The 17,431-nt window shown below is 35.3% G+C and overlaps 2 protein-coding genes across 2 annotated transcripts; both read left to right on the forward strand.

Annotated features, from left to right (window-relative positions):
- Nucleotides 1-1,210: 1,210 nt before the first annotated feature.
- On the forward strand, nucleotides 1,211-8,114 carry LOC130814454 (uncharacterized). The gene is made up of 2 exons (XM_057680520.1): nucleotides 1,211-2,083; nucleotides 7,544-8,114. Exon 1 carries the CDS (start codon nucleotides 1,403-1,405, stop codon nucleotides 2,039-2,041), a length of 639 nt encoding a protein of 212 aa, XP_057536503.1. The 5' UTR covers nucleotides 1,211-1,402; the 3' UTR covers nucleotides 2,042-2,083; nucleotides 7,544-8,114.
- Nucleotides 8,115-9,340: 1,226 nt separating this feature from the next.
- LOC130814453 (VIN3-like protein 2) lies at nucleotides 9,341-17,108 on the forward strand. Its single transcript, XM_057680519.1, has 4 exons — nucleotides 9,341-10,975; nucleotides 11,969-12,644; nucleotides 15,111-15,409; nucleotides 15,942-17,108. Exons 1-4 carry the CDS (start codon nucleotides 10,957-10,959, stop codon nucleotides 16,799-16,801), a joined length of 1,854 nt encoding a protein of 617 aa, XP_057536502.1. The 5' UTR covers nucleotides 9,341-10,956; the 3' UTR covers nucleotides 16,802-17,108.
- The last annotated feature ends 323 nt before the right edge of the window (nucleotides 17,109-17,431 follow it).

Here is a 17,431-nt window from a genome sequence, read left to right on the forward strand (position 1 = left end):
CCACCATTATTTGTAGCACCCCTTATAGCTACCACACCAACCGCTGCACCCTCTATAAGAGTTGATGTCATAACAAATGTTATAACCTCCAACTATACTCAAGCTTGTCATTGCTACGTACGGATCTCCAAGATAGGATTGTTTGCTTGGTTCTCCATCTTGAGGGGAAATAATAGAGATAAATAAGATCAATAAATCAATCAAGACAAGTCTTGATTGATATATTGATTATTTTGTGAATATTATGATAATATCTTTTATATTATTATTCTCATGTATCTTCTAGAATAATTTAGTATTATAAATATGATGTAATTTTTATTTAATTAATTAACAATCATTTTAAATACTTCTTTAACCTCTCCATAATCTCTATAGAAAATAAAGAAAATAATGATGAAGAAAATGGAGAAAATAATGTCATTGAGAACTAATATTTTTGTTTTATTTACTATTTTTGCTTAAAATTCTGTTTGAACTTTTTATTTTCAATATTGTATTTGTGCTGCTCTAGCCAAAAATAAGACATCTAATATAAAGACTGTATATTTTAAAAATTTATGATACATTAAATCTTTTTTTTGATTGAATGTATTAGGTTGGGCTTTATGAGATGAAAATCTCTTACATTCTCTTGTAAGAGTTACAATTGGTCTTAACTTTAAGCTTACAAATTTTTAAATGAGACGGTCTCACCGTGAGACCATTTCTATAGGAATGACTAAACGTATATTTAGTATTTTAAAGTAACTACTTATAACTTTAAAATGATTACTTTTTGTAGTCTTAAAGTGATCACTTACAATATTAAAGTTATCAATTAAAGAAATAAGCTAATTATATGAATTCATTTCATGGTGAGACAGTTTCATAAAAGATTTGGTGTTTAGTAAAAGTGTTTAAAACAAACCTATTAATCAATATTTACTCGACCTTGTAACCAAATTTGATTTGACCCGACTTTAAAAGTTGATTTTATAAATATGTAAATTTCAACATGAATACAAGATTCAACTTTAAATCGATCTAAAATACTTAATTTAAAATCGATTCGATAACCCGAATGAATAACTTCAGTGTATAAATAATAGTTAGTCGAAATTCAAAATTTAAAAATAAATTAGGAGGTCTCACTATATGATATACCTCATATTTAAATTAAATAACTTAATAATAAAAAGTTTTAGCTTATCACTTTTTGTTTTGACAACTAGTACCGGAACCGCTTACTTAATGAGCATCCGGCTTCTATAAAACCAGTGTTGCTCTCTAGTCTCTATTTCATAATTGGGATTTTTGATCTTAAATGCAAGCAAACTCCAATAGCGATATTTAAAATCCAAAATCTCAAACGTAACCGGACTCAAAAACCTCACCGCCACACTCCACTGCAAATCTATCAATGGGAGACCGCGGCCGGGAAGACAGGGAAAGAGACCGAGACCGTTACCGGGACCGGGACCGGGACCGTGACCGTAGAAGAGACAAAGATGACCGCGACCGCAGAAGAGACAAAGACGACCGTAACCTCGACCGAGACCGTCACCGAGATAGACGCTCACGGCACGGCCGATCTCGCTCTCGCTCCCCAAATCGTCATCGCCGGTCTAGGTCACACACATCCGGTTCACCATCTCGGTCTAGGTCACGGTCTGTGGACCGCTCTCACCGTCACCACAGCTCACGGAGGAGAGAAAGAGACGATTATCACGACAATTACGACAACAATGATCGCAAAATTGTATCCGATTTTGTGGATGGAATTGTAAAGGAACAAAAGAAGAAGAAATCGGATAAGAAAGATGAAAAAGTGAAGAATGATGTTGGTGGTAATGATGATAGAATTGAAGGGGGTGAAGATGATGAATTTGAGATGATGAAGAAAATGGGGATTCCATTAGGGTTTGATACAACGAAAGGAAAACCTGTTCCTGGTGCTGATGTTAGTGGTGTCAGAGCTGTTACTAAGCGTCAACCTAGACAGTATATGAATCGTCGTGGTGGTTTTAATCGTCCTTTGCCTGCTGAATGTAATCGTTAGTTTATTGAATCGGTTTTTTCTAGGGTTTCCTCACTTCTCAAGGTTAGATTTTGTTTGACTTGGCCTTTTCGTTTTCATTTGCTTTTTTGCATAATGAATTGTATAATGTGTGATTTGAGACCTCTTTTAGGATTGTTTTCGGTGTCCAGTGATTTATTGCTATGTAATTATTTTGAGACTGCTGTTGAGAATTGCATTTTTTTTTGCTGTGATACAATTTCTCATATGTTTTACCGTGCGTAGTTTTATTTATTGAGGGGTTGTTTGATTTTGGGGAAAGTGTTTTTCTTGAAATTCTTTTTTATTGTTTGATTTGATAGGCGACTTTGGGGGTGTTTGATGGATTTTTTTTATGGATAGATACCAAGGATTATTACTGTTGTTGCAGGCATTAAGAAGTCATTTTTTTTCTGATAGTCTATCTAAATGATGTAATTCTGTTAGAAGTTGTAAGGAGTGTATTGAATAAATTGTAATTGATTTGTGAGTTACAAATCCAAAGGGGCACTAGGAGGACGTGTGGAGCTCCTAGAGTGTATCGTAGCTACCTAAAGTCCTCTACAAATAAGAAACCAAGCTACTTTTAAAAAGTAGTTTTGAATTAACTAAAAACTTGAATCTTTGTTATTTGATTTTATTGCTACTTCATGAGGCACAAACCATTATTAGATTAATGTTCTTTGTGATGCTTTCTCATGCTTGAATTACATTGTTATTCACCTTGCAGCTTGAATACCCCAATTTTTTTTGAGTTGGTCTAAGAAGAAAGTTTGGTTTATCCTTGTTCTTTAGTACATTTGTGTGCTTATAAACACTTTAAAAACGATATTATGTGTTTTGATATTAACAGCTCTCCCTACTAAACGTTCGTCTCGTTTGGGCCGTCAGTAAATATCCTCCTCTACTTGTATTTTATAATGACTTCATCACTCCTACATTTGTTTATAGCTAAATAACGTTCTTTCCTTCTTTATTTCGACTTTTACTTTCTCATTTCATCACGTTGTATCCTCTTCACAACCATACCATTCTTTGCTACTCTTAGAATGCCTGAATCTTTGTCGTTGTCGTAGTTAAATTCATATCCTCCTTGCATGTTCAATTATATTCAATCATAAAAATTTTTTGTTCTTGTCTTTAGGTTTTCTTTAGGAAAAATTGAATTAATAATCCCAACTTTTATATGTCGTTGTGAATAATTCTAACTTTGCTTTATTTATAAATATTCCCAAGTTTAATGTGGATTTACCTTTGCTAAAAGATAAAGGAATAAAAAACAAGAACCTAATTTTCTTTTCCCCTCCTTTTCATTACCTAGCTCAACCCCCCTCCTTTTGCACCACTACCGTCCCGCCACCCTTACCCACTAGTGGTCTATTTTTCTCCCCCAACCCTCCCCCCACCCACTCCCTTGCCACCGGTGCATTTCCCCACCCCTCCCCCTGTAAGAAAAGATCACAATTATAATACTAGCAGCGGAAATAAACATTTTCTCTTTGTGTCTAAACAAAAATAGGCTAACAAACTTCTTTAGAAAAACTAGAGGATACAAACTTTATAATGCACTCAAATGTATTTTCACTTTTATTATATAATATATATATGTATATATATATATATATGTATATATATATATATATACTATATATATATATATATATATATATTATCAAAATAATGCGTAGCATATTTATACTAATCCTAGTACTAAAACATTTGTGGTGAAAGATGTATATTTTTACCTCAACCATCAAAAACAGAGATATAGAGAAAAACTATCCTATAATTTCTCTAGTACGTTCTGTTATGCGTTTTTCATCTTAAGTTTACTCTTATTCATTTATATCCTCCTATATCCTCCTATATTATAGCCGCCCAAAGATCTACCTTGCCCTCAAGATGTATTGATCCGCTTCAATGTAGACATAAGATGGCACCGTTTGAATTGATGTTGTACCATTTTCCTTAGTGTTGAACGAAGGCGCTTTGTACCATTCTCCCTTAACATTCCGAGAAGTTTCGACCATAATTGAGCCAATCTTTATCAAGAGCACTTGTTGTAACCTCGAAAAAATCAAGGGTAATGTCGAAGTCAAGAATGACCATTTTGTTGAAATTGAGCTTGCACAACTAGTACATATACCGAATCAATTATTGCATATGCGAGGCATAGTAGCAGTCCTTCAAGTCCATCCATTTAGCCAATTCCTTCTTCGTCATACACCAAATCAATCTAGACCCATCAACTTTATGAGGATTCCCAATCTTAAAACCATTAACATAATTGCCTCGATTTTTAACATTATCAGTAACAATCAATTGCCGAATTAAATCAACCCTAATATTTCTATCACCTTGAACATGAGGAAAACCCACGGGGGGGTGGCGGCTGGTGCTGGTTTGCGTACGGGTTTGGGTTAGGGTTATGGCTGTGCGTTAGGGTTAGGGTTCTAGTAGGGATTTGGGAAATCAGATGAGGGTTTTGTGGGTTAGGGTTAGGGTTAGGGTTAGGGTTCTGGTAGGGATTCTTGTGCGGTGGGGGCGGCCGAACCCTGGTGGCGACTCGATGAACGAGGCGATGGGGCTTGTCTTTCGTTGGGGGGTCTGGGTCTGCCGCATTGGGTGGGTTTGGAGGGTTTGGGTCGAATTAGGGTTAGGGTTTTGCTGGAATTGGGAACAGGGATGAGAATGGTTCTGGTGGGTGGGGCGGCGGAAATTCGGTGGCGACTCGGCGAGGGAGGCGGTCGGGCTTGTCTGTCGCGGGTGGGTCTGAGTTTGTTGGGTCGAATGGTTTGGGTGGGTTTGATTCGAATTAGGGTTAAATTAGGGTTACGGTTTCAAAAACTCCTAATTTCCTCCAGAAACTTCCGGTTCGATCCTTGAGCTTGGGCATGGTCGACGGCGAGTTTGGTGTGATTCTCCATTAGAGCCCCCATGAATGAGTTGAGCTTTTCATCAAAGCTTTGGGTCAAGTTTTAGATTTGGGTAGGAAGGGCTTGTTGAAGTTCTTGGATGATCCCTTCACATTGTTCCAACCGTAAGGACTGGGTGGGGGGGCGCCATGGCCAGTGGCCGGAGACCGGTGGCTCTGATACCACTGTAATGAGGGTGGTGGTGGTGCGGCACAGAGTGGTGGCAGCGGCTGGAGCGGAGGCTGTTTGGTGTGTGGAGCAGGGGCTGTATAGTACAAAACAAGCTTGATATTTGATTGATGTTTGGATTCTTTCTATTTGATATTTCTCTTTTGTAAACAAGCTTCACACTCATAATTCCTATCATTTATTTTGCATGCCTGTATCAGTATCACATCGCTGGTAAAAGACTTGTTCATCATATTACAAACCTTTTTTTTTCTTCTTTCTTTCTTTCTCTTTCTCCTGTTTTGGATACCATGATTTTGAATATTTTCTTTGTATATGTCATGTTCTCTCTTTCTAGTAACCACTTTTTTGACAACTTTATATAATGCACATTTTTCAGTGTAAACTTTGTTGTAGTGCATCTGTCTTCTTTGTGATTCTCTAAAAGTTGTTACTTTATTTTGATGGATCAACCGCCCCAATCTTTGTTAATATATGCTTTATGGTTATTTTGGAACAATTTTTAATGAATGAACAATGGTGATGATCAAAGATAATGATAAGTGATCTTTTTTCTTTTGGGAAGTTAGTGGCAAGGATCAATAATAACATATTTACCTAGTTAGATGTCTCAGTGTATCACTTTTGATATAAGAAAAGGATATTGTGAGGGAAGAAATGATCACAAATGCAGTCTCTAGAAAGATGAATTTCGTAAGTGTTTTGGGATCTTGAAATTAAAACCCTTGTTAAAAGTACTTCAATGGATTTTTATGCCTACCTTTTGGGTTATAGGTTTTGAAAGACTAATATTGAGACTATTCATTGTATGTGATAGATTACTTTATTGTGTATTTTTTAAGGATTTGATGAATCTAATTTTTTTAGTGTGAGCATATCTTCCTACTTGTGATGGTTGGATGATGGATGATTGATTCCTTTCCTTTTGAAACATTTGGGCCTCCCACGACGATTGAGGCTTGTTGTATGTGATAGACACTGTTAATGTATTCTGCAAACAACATCGTACTTGCCAAGTATAGTTATGTTAAGATGTCTCTTCTATGATCTTTGTGGGCATTTGCTTTGACGTCTTGATATATATATTATTATAAAATTTTAAAGATGGTCTTACTAGGGTTTTGAGGAGAGGCTAGACTTCAATGTAAACCTATGAGGAAAGGAGCTCCCAGATTTCCTTGTTGATATGGCTTTGGTGGCTTTTTCCGGAGTATAGCACATCTATCCCTGAATGATCGGAGATGCATAAGGTTTAGAAAACCAGTGGTATGTGTTGGGTTTGACTCATGCGGTGTTCTGAAGTATTACTTCTGTATCGAAGGGCTAAGAGGGTAGAGTTGATGGAGGATTTCATTCATGAATCTATTTGCACATTTTTATAAACGCTAGCTCACAGCGTCAAATGTTTGCACATTTCTACTCCCTAACATATATTATAATATGTTGGATGGTAGAAAATGAATGAGGGGGAAATGAAGGGATGAGGATATGAGATATTCTTCATTTAGCTTTAGATATCCTTCATTTGGATAGCAAAAGGGGAGTGGAAGGAGGTGAAGGGGAGGGTATTTGAAGGAAGAACGTTATATTCTATTTGATCCAAATCGTACCACTAACTCCTAAGGGAAATATTAGGAAGAAAAATGGATTTCATGGCCAATACATATGATTTTGCAGTCAATGCAGCGTGTATCTCGATCGTGGTAAACCCAAAAACCTTAAAAATATGGTCGAGATACGATGATGCAGCTTTGTTTTTGCACTATGCCACAAGCTCCTCCCTTTTCTTTCCCTCCCTTGCGTTTCCATTCCCTCCCTACATTAGGTTAAATAAGCCCCTCATCTGTATTTTCGTTTGATGAACTTTGTGAAGCTCATCTCGTTCCAATAAATCATGTTTCCTTCAATGTAGATACGTTTCGTGGTGGATGGGTATTCTGTTTTTTAAGCTGTGGTCATTTCCTGGCTGCGACTCGATTTTTTAGTATTGTCCCTGAAATTTGTAAGTTGATGTTATTAATGTTGCTGATGTTGCTATTGGTATCACTGTTATTGTTCTTAGTGGTTGTTCTCCCCTCACCAACATTGGAGAGGGGCTATTGATGATATATTTTTAGGATGTGATGGGGGAAGATGCGAGATAATTACCAAATAGCAATAGTTGCAGGCTGGCTGGAGAACCTTGTTCTCATCAAATACGTTCATTTATCCCCAAAGATATTCAAATTTTTGCCCCTTTAATGGTTCTTGGGTTAATGTACTAGAAAATTGGGTGGTTATTTTGAGACAGACCCGTCTTTTTTTTGTTTGGGCTCAATTTGGCCTGTATCCAGCGCATTGCAGAGTTTTTGCATTGTTTTTGTTGAATGCGGATGGTGATGTGTGGAACTTTCTATTCCAGATGTTCGTGAGTTCATCTTTTGATATTCTTGACAACGTCTAGTAGTAATCTAGCAAAGATTGGACGGTTTCCCATCAAAATTTCAGTTGAATTGTTATATACCGAGAGAAATTACCATCTAAAAAGCTGTCTGAAGCTATGCTGTAACAATAGAGGTTGATACTACTGTAATTTATTTTCCTCAACCATGTTGCTTCATCCTGCAATGCCTATCTAAGCTTGTTTAACACATCTATGTGTTCCTTGTTGGAGGTAATGGTTCAAGAAACTCCAGTAATTTGCCTTTTTTGCTGGTAAGCTTCCTGTTTGGTGCCAGGGCATCATCATAAACAACTAAACAAGTACTCCTCTACACTTTAATGTCGATTCGTTGGTCAGATTCTCTAAACCATTTTAAGAATGAATTGCATTCGTAGGTATCAACGGACTTTGGAGTCTGCTTATTTTTACTCTAATGAAGTTCTTTTTCTTTGATTACCTTTCCTTGTGCATAATATTGTCATTTTTAGAACATATAACTGTATGATTATCATCCCATCAACACTTTTTTTATTGCATACCGATTATTTTCGAAGACTTGTTTTGATTTATTTTTTTATTTTATTATTATTTTTTTTTTGTAGTTTGGTACTCCAAAAAAGCATACTCCCAAATTATTTGCAGTATATGATTTAAATATGTAATAGCTTTTTAAATCATACCTCAAAGGAACGAAGGTATTGGTAAAGTACAATTATACTTGGTATCATATGCATACAAACAGGTGAAGTTCATTATAAATGAATTATATTGACTTACAAAGCAAACTAATCCTAAAACGGTACGCCTGTCTTTCTTTGGTAGGCTGCTTAAGATATAGTTTTATAATAATTTTATATGAGGGGCATGGTCTTAGATTTGCTTTGTGAAACATTGAATAACCACGACTTCACGACTATCTTCTTTGGTTTGTTGTTTTTAACAAGAAATTCTTTATTTTGTTCTTCAGTCAAATCTTCAACATAATGGAATATAAAAGTCCTGTATCTTTTGTGGCATTGATTAGATTGGTATTAAAATTCATATTGAAAGGATTTTTCAACTTTTGAGGTTCATGACCAACCAATGAGATCTCCTTCATCTTGCAAATTAAAATTAATGTTACCTTTGTTTTTAAAAACTTGCAATTGAGTGTAATTAGGGGTATTTAATGGATCAAATAAGGGTCGAGTTGGGTTGGATTATGGCCTTTAAACTTAATATGAACCTTAAATGGGTTCACAATCTATCTAGACATAATGTACTGCTTTTCCTAATGGGAGGAAGGAAATAAATAGAGCTGTATAACAAGACAATATTATGGACGTGTCTTATGTTAGTGCCTTAGTGGTTAGAGTAGAGTCCTATCAAAACATTTTATTTGAGGTGAGATTCTCCCGTGCTTCATCTTTCATTTTCAAAGAATTGCCTCATTTATAATTAAATAAAATAAATTCAATAGGATGAATAAATAATAGTTTTAATCTCACCTGTTTATAAAATAATATTAATATTTTTTTATTTATTATATTTGTAACAATTGATTTTTTATGCAGTTTTGTGTGTTATTTTGATCAATTTTATTGAATTATACATAACTAAAAATTATAAAAAGTAAATATCATGAAAATATGTGATTAGATTATTCAAACAAGATTTTACTTGACTATATTTTTTTGCACATTAGCCGTAATATGAATAAAAAATGACAAATTATTTATTAAGATTGTCTCATCGTGAAACGACTTAATATGGACTGACCATATATTTAGTTATAAAAAAACTGAAAAAAGAAAAAATATTTATAAAAAAGCAATAAATATGGACTGACCCTATATTTACTTAATAAATATTTTTAAAAAAAGACATTAATTAAACTGCTTGTATAAATTCGTCTCATAATAAAATGGTTTCATACAATAATATCAATAATTATAATGTAGCAAATATTAATATTCATTTTGTATTTGTGGCTATTGGCTTCAATCATAGGAAAAACGAACCTACTCCCTACCAAACAATTTTTTGCACCAACTCGAAGTAGAACCATTTTTAATTTAAGACTCGATTTAATGACCAACTAAAAGTAGATAGCAAATATTTAAAAAACATTGTTTGGCATTGGACGCAACTCGCAAGTGTATTAATTGTGCATTTAAGTACCATCATCAAATAAGACTATATAGGAGTAGTCCTTTATTTATTATAAACATTATTATGCATCATGTCTATAATTGCTTCTCTTTGTGGCACTTATTTGTGAATCTTATTGTGTGCGATTTGGGGAACTCTATTAACATATTCCTATTTGGTATTGTGCTACGTAAGCTCCTTATAAAAAAAACATAATTAATTATTTATTATTTTATTTAGTGTTATCTTTTAAATTTATCGCAGTTTTTTCTCTGTTTATCTTCTATTTCCTTTCAAACTCTCTTTAACCACTCCTGATCACTTTCCCTCCTCCCACCCTTTTCTTTCTAATACTAACTACATTAATCATAATTGTAATAATATCCAAGTTGCTCTTTAACATTTGTAAGTATCTTTCTAACTAGGCCAAAAATGAATAAAGGTTCAAACGCAACAATAATGCATTTTGAGTTATGATCCAAATTAATTGTAATGGTATTTGATTCAGAGACAATCTATATATATAACTCTGTATAATTTAAATTATTAGGTCATTAGATCAGATTGAGTTTTTTAATACCCCTACTACAAGCCACCAGTCTCTAACATAAGGTCTCTTAGAAAAGTCCCAACAGAGAAAGTCCCAAGTCGTCCCAACTCCTTAGCACAATTGCACAAGTAGTGGAAGATAATTTAAAAAAGAACGTTGAAAAATAATTGGAGCAAAAAAAGATGACATGCAGCCGCTTCTATTTGGAGGCAGTCAAGTACGCCTTTTTCCCCTTCCCACCCTCTATTTCTCTTTCTCTCTCTTCCTTCCTCTCTTTTTCTCTCTTCCTCTTAACCTTTTCTTTCACGAGGAGTACATTTCCATGCTTCTATTGTTCTATGTTTTTGTAATCTGTACATTACTCTTTAATATTCTTTAATTCCAATAATTCTTTCTGTCTTATTCAAAATTCTTTAAAAGTTTCAATTTTTACTGATTCACTTCCATGGAGACTACTCTTTCGTTCCTTATTTCTTGACCTCTATTCTTTTTCTTTTTTTTTTTTTGTTTTTTTTTGGTTTTTCCCCTCTTTGGGTGGTGGGTAGGTTTTTAATTTATTAAAGATTTGATCTTTATTTCATTTTTTCATTGGTACTGCCATTTTTTTGTTTTATTTTTATAATATGATATGATTAGATCCCTGTCTGAAAAAAAGTTACTACATGTTGGTTTGGTAACCTGCTACCTATCGTGTGATTGATTGTAAACACAAATGGATTCATCTTTTCAGGGTAAGTATTCTTTTTCACTCTCAGTTTTTCTGCATCTGATTCCAGTATTAATGAAAATGTTGTTTTCGTTAATTTGATTGATTTATTACAGAATTAAACTTATTTTTTTTTTTGTATTTTCTTATTGATTAAAATAGTGAAGATTCTTGGGTTGTTTTTCTTGGGTCTTTTTTTTTTCCATGAAATTGCATTTCTATGTCACTTTCTCTAGTTTTCCATTGATGGTTATTTCTTCTTTTATATTCATAAGTAACCATGTTGAGTAAATTTCACTAGATTGCCCTTTTCCTCAAATCATAAACCCCACAGATGAAAAAAAGAGAAAAATGAACCTTTTTCTTCCTTTTCATTTTATCATATAGTAGTACTTCTATGATGTTATTGTTGTCAGTTGCATTTTACTGTTATTTTTTGTTAATTATTAGGATGATGAACTATTCCGGCATCTAAGGATATTAGTGGGTCCCTCTAAAATTAAGTATACAGTTTATTTGATGGTAGTTCCTAACCGTTTGCTAAAGGTCAACGTGATTAGGTTCCATCTATGATTTTCTATAACATATTGGCATAGCAGCTGGTACATCTATGGCATGAGTAGTTGTTTTGTACTTCTTAACCTGATATCTTTTTAGGAGTACTAGTCAAGCAGGACTTCAAATTTTTTGATGATTGGTTGCTTTCACTAGTCAGTCTTCCTATGATTCATGACAGATATTTATTTGGACTGCTCGTCTTGTATCCATGAGACAAACCCATATAATTAACACATTTTTGTAATTGATAACTTTAACACACCAGCACAATAGAGATGGTTTTGAGATCGTATCATTTCAGAATTTGTGTCATTTGGAAGGTTATTTTGTCATTTTGATAAGATTCTATGTAGTAGTTGTCAAAGTGAGGATTCATTTTCTTTTTGTGTTATGATCCTTTCACTTTGACTTGTATTGTTATAGCTTGGTGTTGATTGTTTTTGTTTTGGATTTGGTTTAGGGGCTGTGCTTGATCCTGTGAAATGCAGTAAGTTGAGTATGGAGGAGAGGAGAGAAATTGTGTATGAATTAGCAAAGTGGTCGCATGGTGCGCCTGAAATGCTACAAACTTGGAGCCGCCAAGATATATTGCAAATTTTATGCTCAGAGATGGGGAAGGAGAGGAAGTATACTGGTTTGACGAAGTTAAAGATCATAGAGCATCTTCTAAAAGTAGTGTCTGAAAAGATTTTGGTAAACCATGAAATGATTGTTCAACCATCATCATCATCGCCTTCAATTGATCACAAGGGTCCAAAGAATCCAAGGAAACCGGATAACCCTTCTCATCTTCATGTCTCGGATACCAATATCTCAATATGTAGTCGGGAAATTGAATTAGATACTGCCATTTATTGTAAGAATTCTGCTTGCAAGGCTAGATTGAGTATGGAGGACAAGTTTTGCAAGAGGTGCACATGCTGTATATGTCTTAAGTATGATGATAACAAGGATCCGAGCTTATGGCTAACGTGTAGTTCAGAGACTCCGTTTCTTGGAGATTCTTGTAACTTGTCTTGTCATCTGGAATGTGCTATTAAACATGAGAGGTCTGGCATTGCTAGAAATGGGACTGTTGCGCTATTGGATGGGAGTTTCTACTGCATTTCTTGCGGGAAGAGGAATGATTTGATGAGGTAAATTCTTACTTCCTGTTAATTATCAGTATTATATTTGTTCGTTGTGTTTTAGATCGGTGAACCCCGAAGAAACTAGCATTTTTTCTGTTGAATGTATTGTAATGTGTGCTAAGGTTTTTATTTTACGTTTGAAGAGTTTGTTTGCCGGGCTTGCTTTTGTTCTTAGATAGATAATTCCCGCGTTTAAAAGAGTGACATAAAAGCATTATACTGTTACATTGCTATAGTAGCATTATTTCAGCAAGACTCTTTTAACCCATACCATATTGATGAGACCTATGTTACTTGAACTCGGGTACTAATGTTGAATACTGGTACGTGTCCAAGTGTCGGATGCATCTAAATATTCCATACCATTGTTGGAGGATCAAGGATCGGACACAGGTGAAGTAAAATGAAGAGTCCGAGTAATATAGGATGAGACAATACCTTAAATTCAGATGGGATTGTGTGGTATGCAATTGCTCTTAATCATGCCCTTGCAAATCGGTCCTTTTACACAACTATTGTCTGTCCTTTGGATGTGCTTTGAATTTCGTAATTGCTAAATATGATCGAGCCTTTGCTCCTTGTCTACCTTGAGTAGCGGGTAAAAGCTTCACACTTCCCATCAAGCAAAAGTCTATGAGCGTCCTATAGCACAGAGACGTACTTTTGGTCCGTATTCAAATCACAATGATATCGATAATTAAGTAAAATCTAATTACGACAGATCACTGAGGTTTTCGTGTGGAGAATTATGTACATAGAGAGGTCACTAAAAAATATTATAGCCTTTTCTTTGCTGTCCTCAATTTAATCTTTTGCTTTGTCATACCCCACTTTTCTATTTAATGACATTCCACCTAATGATGATTCCACATTGGGTCTCCCTGCTTATAAAGGAACTGAGCCAACTTTTCATTATTAATAGATTGTCCGTCCTAATTATCACCCAACTTCTGTTTATTGACCGCCGCAAACATCAGCTTATGCTAATTATTGATAATTAGTGTTAATTGTAGACTGCACTTTTTTGCTCTTTTTAGGTCTTGATCCACTTCTGCCTTTGTATATCTTTAAAGTATCATCTAGAATTGCAGTTACCATATGATCTTAGTTTTAAGAAGCGTGCCTCGCTTTGCGCCTTGTGCACCTCGACCTTAGGCTCGGCTGAAAATGCCTCGGCTAGGTGAGGCAAAGCCCACTATAAGGGCGTGGGCCTTGGGCGCCTCGATACGCTTCAAGCCTTGTGCGCCCAGTGCGCCTCCTTGTTGGGCTTGGTGATTAACTTATACTTGTTTTTTAGAAAAAGAAATAAAACTCAAGATCCAAATTTACTTGAATATGAAGTTCGAAAAACCGTTGCTTTTTTTCGGAAAACAATAAGCATGCGAAGAAGAAAGAAATTCTTCATATTCTCATTATAATAGTTTTGTGCTAAAGTAGTGTTTACCGCAAGGATAATGAATGTTTTCAAACTTGTTGATACTAAAATATGAATATCTCTTTGTTTTATTTTTAAGCTGTAGGTTAAAAGTGTGCCTCACTTACAAAAAGCTCTCGCCTTCGTCCTACACTTTGCGCCAAGGCTCTAAAGGCCTTTTGCGCCTCGTGCTTTTTAAAACTAAGCATATGATAAACTAGAAGTAAAATTGCTTGAGGTGTGAGTTGAGGAAGATTGCTTGAAAATCTGTTTTGGGAAAATGGTCAATAAAAAAGTGGTTCATGACTTGTGAAGAGTTATTGGATAGTTACAGTAGATTTTTTTTCTTCATGCGCACAGAAAAAAAGAACCTACCTTCAAGTGCTAGTAAATTGAATTGTTGGGTGCACCGCCATTTCACGAGTCGTTTCTGGAGGATGTAATGAAGTAGGGGATCAACTACCTTTTCAGTAGCACTAGCAACACCTACTTTGCAAACGGGTATTTAGCTAGACGATCTAGTTGGTTAGTGATTTTCTGCTGGAAGCTCTGGAGGAAGCTTTTGCAATTTGTGAGTATCTCCACATACCGTTTAGCTCAACTCACTTCATGGTTGAGGTCTTCGTTCATTTATTATTGAAGTGCAGAATGCGAGTGACTTGTGCTGACATGATATATTCTTGCTACCATGACCGTGTTGACTCGAACCTGAAGAACTGGAAGCATTTTGCTGCCCCTCTGCTTTCCAGGATGCATGAATATAATGCATTTATTTGTTGAATGTGCACATGAAGTGAGAAAAGCTGTATGAATTCTGATCTTTTTTTTATGCTCTTTGAGTTCTCGGGGACTCTTTTTAGTTTGATTAATGGTGGGCATTTTATCATTTCTGATTGTTTTAGAGCAATTTTCAATTTTATTGGTGGGCAGGTTTTCAATTGCCAACTACTTTTTCGATGTTTTTTTAATTCAAAACATAGTTTTTTTTTTTTTTAGAAAATAAACTAAATAAATAGTCTGCATAAGTTGAAGTGGTCGTATTGTGACTGTTTATGTAGTTGTTGGAGAAAACAATTATTGATCGCGAAGGACACCAGACGGGTAGACATCCTATGTTATCGTATATTCATTAGCAAGAAGCTGCTGGCTGGAACAAAGAAATACCAGAAGCCGTCTGATGCTGTTGACGATGCCATTAAACTCCTTGAAGAAGAAGTAGGTACACTAACCGGTGTTCCTGTCAAGTACGGTAGAGGCATTGTTAACAGATTATCATCAGGTCAAGAAGTTCAGAGACTCTGTACCTATGCCGTGGAGCTCTATGAGTCGATGCATCATCAAACACCATCCCACCCAGGTAGAGTTCGATTTGCTTTCCTGTATTTTTTTAACAAGCATTTAAGTAAATAACCACCCTTTTCTGGTTTATTTTATTTAAATATTTCACTTAGAATTGTAAATTTCCTAGAAAAATAAAATCCCTTTTGTTCATAGGAATATACAATTACAAGGCAATTTAAAATTTTCACGCATATGGGAATTTAATTATCAAGAAACCCCTTTGTCATTTCCGATTCCCATTTTACTTGGTAAATTTCATTGAGTTAGAAATTCCCGTGGGAATTTATTTTTTTTGTTGACCAAACTAGTTCTAATGCGATCGTTTTCTTCACATCCTCCTTGGTGTTGGTTTTACAAGTAACCTTCTTCCTCCCCAATAACCCTAACAATGCGGATTTAAGGAATTCCTTAAATAACCATGCGGAGACTATATCTTCCCTGATGTGAAGTTTGATTTGTAATTCCTTTGAACTCATTGGAGATCTCAGTTTCGATTTTTGGAGTATTGATTTCATATTAGGCACTGATGTCTTTGAAACATGTCGCAGCTTCAAGAACGATAGCTCCAAGTATTATCGGAGTTGAACCCGTTAATGCAACATCAACTGCCAACATATTTAGCGATATCATGAATTCTTCGACATTGGAAAGTATTCATAGCCCAGCGACCAACTGCAGCACTCTTTCTAATCCATCGTCTGTGGAAGACGAAACAAACAATATTGCACCCTGCAGTGAGTTAAATGTGAACAAAGCCGATCTTTGCTTTAATGATCCAACCCATTGTGCATCTGATGAAGAGAATGCAACAGGGAAATTTACTTCTTCTGATCAATCTGATGCTACGAAAGCTGACCTCAATCAGTCGTTGGATGGTCAATCAGGTGACGGAATGAACACCGACAATGAATCAAACGACCAGCCTGAGAAGAGCAATACACCTTGTGTTGGGATTGAAACAAGCCTACCGATTACTCCTGGTAAGCAAGAAAGCTCAAAAGATGGTACCATGAAAAAGAGCCCTACAAAGTCTCATCGCAAGGCTCAAAATGGCGGGATGGAGGAGGCAAATTGTAGACGTTCATTAAAGAAAAGAATCTCGGAGAAAGAAAACGAGGAATGTGATGGAGACTGTCCTTCGGACAGTGACTTGGAGTACTACGTAAAGGTAATTCGCTGGCTTGAACACGAGGGTTACATTGAGAAAAGCTTTCGGCAGAAGTTTTTGACTTGGTACAGCATTAGGGCAACTCCACAGGAAAGTAGAATTGTTAAGGTGTTTGTTGAGACTTTCATTGATGATCCTGCATCCCTCTCGGAGCAGCTTCACGATACTTTCGAAGAAATCATCTCGAGCAAGAGGTTATCAGTTGTTCCACCGGGCTTCTGCTTGAAGCTTTGGCATTAACCTGGACTGAAAGGTCTCATACCCATTGTTTTAGACCTTGAGCCCAAACCGAAGGTCTCGGTCAATCTAATTATTTTCACCTCTAGGGACTAGGAGCATAGTAGTAGTCTGATTTTCTATACCTACCTCATATTATTGTCATTATTAACAGGAATTCTTCCATTGATAACTTTTCAGAGGCTGTTTGGTAAGACTTGTTTTTAGAAAGGTAAGGGATTCAAAATAACAAATATTCTTACATGTTGTTTGTTTTGATTATGTAGGTATCAATTACCCTTGAGAGTAATAAATACCCCTATTTTGTTACTACAGCAATATGTGGGGAAACAATTATCTTCCGTTACCCTATTTTCTTATGTACCAACTTTAGTCACCCTTTAAAAAACTAAACCAACTTTCAGCCCTCAACCACCACTTAACGATCTACATATCCCATCGTCACCACAAACCTCTACATCATATAATTTGAACTACACTTCTCATTCCACCATCTTAATGGTAAAAAGCTCCAATTATATATTGTTATTTCAAACATTGTTTTAATTAATAATTGTTGAAAAGATAAATTAAAGTAAAAGATTACCAAAATTTGAGGAGAGAGAAAGCTTTGAAATTGGTATGTTTATGGTT

The sequence above is a fragment of the Amaranthus tricolor genome, chromosome 6 (assembly GCF_026212465.1).
Source record: "Amaranthus tricolor cultivar Red isolate AtriRed21 chromosome 6, ASM2621246v1, whole genome shotgun sequence".
Lineage (NCBI taxonomy): Eukaryota > Viridiplantae > Streptophyta > Magnoliopsida > Caryophyllales > Amaranthaceae > Amaranthus > Amaranthus tricolor.